The sequence below is a fragment of the Sitodiplosis mosellana genome, unplaced genomic scaffold, assembly GCF_009176505.1.
Source record: "Sitodiplosis mosellana isolate CC-2019 unplaced genomic scaffold, AAFC_SMos_1.0 Smas_scaffold_7092, whole genome shotgun sequence".
Lineage (NCBI taxonomy): Eukaryota > Metazoa > Arthropoda > Insecta > Diptera > Cecidomyiidae > Sitodiplosis > Sitodiplosis mosellana.
In genome coordinates this window covers 163-5,595 of record NW_022602208.1, presented here as the reverse complement: position 1 = coordinate 5,595, position 5,433 = coordinate 163, and the positions used below count along the sequence as shown (strand labels likewise).

The following is a 5,433-nucleotide window of genomic DNA, read 5'->3' as shown; positions in this document are numbered from 1 at the left end:
AGCACTCTCGAAAATCCTGCCATATCTGTTATTAATATACCTTGTAGTAAAAGCGTTCATAGTGTTTCACTGTAGTAGCGGTGTATCCTATTAAATTTTCTTGTAGTAATACTACAGTGGAATTTAATAGGATACTTTGCTACTACAGTGAAACACTATGAACGCGTTTACTACAAGGTATATTAATAACAGATATGGCTGATTTTTGAGAGTGAGCGGCCTATAAAAGAGGACAAATCAATTCATAGAAATTTTGTTCTTTGGGTACGTTGAAACAACGCTTCAGGTTGCTCTTGACGCTCTAAGTCAGTAAATGCAGCTCAGCTCGGGCCTGCTCACAACAGAAAAATAACAATCTCTGATACTTACCCAAGTGTCCACTTCGTTGTAACAACCAATAAATGTTTCTGGTGCACGGTAAATGAGTGTTCCTGCAGGTTTTTTCAAAAATTCGCATGGATTTAACTTGACCGCCAGCCCAAAGTCACCAATTTTCAGTAATCCATCTTTGCGCACTAGTAAATTGGTCGGTTTAATGTCGCGGTGCACGATTTTTTTTTCGTTCAAATAGCTTATGCCGGATAGAGTCATGAACATGACTTCTTTCACTCTCTTCATTTCAATCACATCTGTTTTCAGATGTATTTCATCGTGAAGGTCCATGGTCATGAACGGAAAAATGAGGCATACACCATGATCGGGAATATCATTGCTGGATATGAGTGCAATTATATTCTGATGCCAGCAACTTTGAACCATCTCCGCCTCATGTCGATGTTCTTCTAAGTTTTTCTTGTTATTGAAAAGGTCACTTTTGAACACCTTCACTGCGATCTCTGTCTTTTCCAATAGATCGTAACCTTTCCATACCATCCCGAACTGAAAAATAAAAAAGAAAAGATTCAATAAAATATTATAGATTTTAATGATAGGTGGTAATTATATACTCAATAAAAAATAAAAAATTAGTAATCACCGTTCCCTCTCCAAGAAGAACGTTGTATATTTCGAATCTCTCATCAAGTAAACCAAATACTCCAAATCTATTGGTGAGACGTAAAAGAACGCAAGTTTGTCCAACTTCGTAGCCTTAAAGAGAAGTATGTTTGATGGCAACTAAAAATTATTAAAAGAGTGTATGTATTTTGAATGGTAGCGTTAGCGAAAAAAGAATGCATGTTCATGGTCAAGTAAATTTTGCAAAAAGAATGCATGTTGTTCTATCTATTCAGTTAATAATAAAGAGAAGCATGTTCTCATACATTTATATTGTCAAAAAAGAAAGTATGTTGGCTAAAATAGTGTAAATTATTAAATTTATTCCGACCGCCGTGAACAGGAATTCATAAACCTTAACACGCTCGGACATCTAATGTATTTGTTGTTGTACACTGAAACGGCGCGCGGTTATGAATGAAGTGGACAGGAGATGCGTGTTTCATCGAGCGCGCATGCGCACTCTGAGAGTACTGTGCGCCTGTTACTCCACTCGATTCATTCACTGCGACGGCACGACTGGTGTGTGACAATAAATATATTGGTCGTTCGCTTGTCCGACCGTGTTAAGGTTTATGAATTCCTGTTCGTGGCGGTCGGAATAAATTTTTTTATTTACATTATTTTAGCCAACATACTTTCTTTTTTGGCAATATAAATGTATGAGAACATGCTTCTCTTTATTATTAACTGAATAGATAGAACAACATGCATTCTTTTTGCAAAATTTACTTGACCATAAACATGCATTCTTTTTTCGCTAACGCTACCATTCAAATTACATACATTCTTTTAACCATTTTTAGTTGCCATCAAACATACTTCTCTTTTACTCAGACAAAATCGATCGAAAACATACTTTCCTTTTCAAATATTTAAAACTGAAAAAAAACATACGTTCTTTTACGTCTCACGAATAGAAATGAGGTTGTTGCACTATCGGCCATTGGATTATCATCCGTGATCGTACGACGATAATCTGACATTGTTCCTTTTGTCAGGATATTATTTGGCGACAGTATCTCCGCTCTTTTGCAAAATAGCATCTTGTTGAACTCTCCAGTGACCAAACTCGGGTAGGATATTTTCTCGTTGATCAATATTTCACGAAAAGACAACAGTTTTCCATTCACTTCATAGATGAAGTCGCCAGCATAGCTCTCATGAACCAATGCGTTTTTTTCCTCAACCAAGCTAAAAACAGCAGTCACAGGAGTATCCAACAAAACTTGATCGAAAATGTTCTTGAAAGGGCGTTTAGGTTTGTATTGATGAATTGCATGGACGAATATTTTGATTTGGCCGACGTCGATGTCAATTAGTTTCTGGCTTTGTATTTCGCGAATAACCATTCGTTCATGAAAATCATAAACGCCATCAGTATCGAGGAGATGTATCACCTTCTTATTTTGCTGAGAAAATTTGACAACAGCACGATTCCACATTTTGTTACGAAAATAACCATAGAGCGTGTTTGCTTTAACATCTTTGACATTCCGTCGAAAATGCACATCCTCACCGATGTCATTTGACAGGGTTTGGAGCATATCTGTGACAGATATCCGGTTGCAAATGATGATATTATCATCCGTGAAGCGCAGTGGAATCACTTTTTCCACATGGACCTGCAAAACAATACGATAGAATATTTGAAATATCCTCATCATTGTGTGTATACACTTGCATAACTTACTATTTGAGGTGTGAACGCTTGTCTCTCTTGCATAAGCGTTCCTGTTGGCCCAATTGGATTCATTGTAGCTCTATTGACTAAAAAACATTCACATCACTCAGAAATAAATATCTTTGTTTTTGTTCAAATTGGTCTTAAACCGAGATCTTTATATAGTTGACGTTAAATAAACTCATTTGTTTGGACCATTTGATCTAAAAATACTTACATTACACTCGCAATTCGAATAAAAATCTTGAACAAGTTGAATAAACCAGAATTAACGGAAGAAATAAATAATTGTACGCAGTTCACTCAATAAAAAATTACGCTTGAGATGTATGTCACACTAAATTGATTTTCAAGTAAACTAGCTAGCTGTCACTAATGTCAAAAAATGCACTGTCAAAGAATGAACTGTCAAAAAACCTGGTGAACAGCCAAAGCTAGAAATTTTTATATTGCAAACAAATCGATAAACAAACTTAAATTGTTCAGTTCCAGTCATAGGAAAAACTGATGAGAGCCAAAGTTGATCCATAAAATTGTAGGCGGAGAGAATGCCGAACTCGATTCGCTTGACAAGCAAATTGCGATGACAATAGAAAATTCCGATCCAGACTCGCAATTGAGTTCGTACGTGTGGATTTGTACAAGCACCCATTCGGCCAACACGATGACTGTGATTGATGATGAAAATCATATCGATCACAATGAAAATGTGTGTGACAATTCCAGAAATGCCACTAATTGAAGTATATTTTTTCGCAACAAAAAGACGATGCCGCAAAGTTGAACACAACAACTCACCATTTGAATTAGTACCAGCCACATTGAAGACATACTCAGACTCGATCACAGCTGACCTTGTCAACAAAAATAATGGCCATATCTTTGTGCTCAAAGTAGAAGGTGTTCAGGTAAATGACTTCAAGTGAATCTTATCGTTTAATGTTCTATTGACTTATGATATTTGTATTTCTTGTTGAGTTTGTCCAGTGCTTGAACAATGTTTTTTATTTGTATTTTTATCCTATTTTTTAATAGGGTGATATTTTCCGCTTTACAATCGATGAGAAAACACCGCTGAAAAAAAGATATCGTGTCACCGATGCTTTGAAAGGGCCCGTCAAACCAGATGTGTACGTATGAATAATACATTTTTTCTTTTAATTTAAACTATATTAACGAAATTAATACTCCTTGTTTAACAGCATCAAAGTGACAGTGAGATAAAATATTAAACTGCTTATTTAGTAATATGTTTTGACTTATGACTTATTCGTTAACAAACAATTTATCCAAAAAACCAGCTGGGTTTGGTAAATTTTTACCTTTGCTAACGAGTAAAAACGCTATCAACGTCATAATGTGGGAGCAACAACCCAGCGTTCTCCAACCATTTTGACACTCACAATAGTGTCCCAATACTACGTTATGACCTTCAGCACTACAATTGATCAGAACATATGTTCGATGGGTACTGTTACTGCGGAAACGCGACTTCAATTTCGTCATGAAAAGCATTGGGTCCATGTCGACGGCAAACGATGGGAATTTCATCTCACAAATCTCTCTTGGACAAACCCATACAATGAATTGCTGGTCATTTTGTTTGATGTGCATTTGAGTGTACGATTCAGCCTGTTTGATACAGTAATTGCCCATCGAGATCCAAAGTAAATGCTCTCTATTCAGTGTGGGCAGTTCATCGAAAATCTGGTACCGTGTAAACTGTTTGATATGCCGATTGAAACCGTCCGCCGTCACTACATTACCTACTTCATTTACTTCATGCAATTTTGCTTGCATACGATTAGCCACTGCATGCGCTTTCCCGTGATTCGACTCCAATGTTTGGAAATATTTGTTTATCAGAGATGTACAAATTTCGATATCCTGACTGATGTGCACCTGTTGATATGACGTCCAGGTTTGATTGAACATTTTCCAAATGGTTTTCAAATGACCATTACGTACTTCGACCATAAATCGTAGAGCAGTCACAATCCGAGATCTGTTTGCGGCTTCAGTGGATAGCTGGCCTTTCCTTTCAGAGCTTTGAACCAATGATGGCATTTTGGCAATTAATCCGCGGTCTTCGATTAGGGAGACTACGTCTCGAAAGCCTCTGTCAAGTAACATGATATCGCCTTCCAATAAGTTGTCAAACATAATGGTGTTTTCGAATAAATCTTTGAGTATAGTAGCATCGTTCATAACAGCTGGAAATGGGGCGATGCAGTAAATGATTGTTCCGTCACAGGCAGTTACCATCATTGCCTTGATAAAATTTCGTTTTTTTTGGCCACTGTAGGTTTTTTTCTGGTGTGTGTAGTTACGGCTCTTGTCTACGAATATATACGTGCCATCACATATTAACATGACTTTTTTCTGATCTTCAGGGTCGAGCAAAGCAATGCTCATTGTCGTATTGTGTTCAATCAGATTTTCGCGTGTTCGAATATAGTTCACATTGTGTGGAACGAAATCACGCTGCAGAACCCGGCGAATCTTCGAAATGAGGTTTGACACCGTTTTGGCGGTAACGTGAAATGTATGTGCAATATCCTCATATGGCAAAGCTGTTCTCATTTTCATAAGATACATGAACAATGCAGAAGCTGCTGTTCGTTGATTTTTTATGTGCTCCTTTGCACTTCGTAGCGAATAAAATAGGTGATAGAACTGCTCCTTTGTGAGGCCTGTCATGCGTTTGCACACGTCCATTATTTTTGGATCAATATCTGAAAATATAGGACATC

At 37.1% G+C, this 5,433-nt stretch overlaps 1 protein-coding gene across 1 annotated transcript; it reads right to left on the bottom strand.

Annotated features, from left to right (window-relative positions):
* Positions 1 to 369: 369 nt before the first annotated feature.
* On the bottom strand, positions 370 to 2,752 carry LOC129580130 (calcium-dependent protein kinase 3-like; the record flags this gene model as incomplete). Its single annotated transcript, XM_055470327.1, has 3 exons — positions 2,690 to 2,752; positions 1,911 to 2,621; positions 370 to 879 (listed from the first exon to the last, which is right to left on the bottom strand). Coding segments are annotated over exons 1-3 (1,284 nt in total), but the record flags the coding sequence as incomplete, so codon positions are not given.
* Positions 2,753 to 5,433: the final 2,681 nt, after the last annotated feature.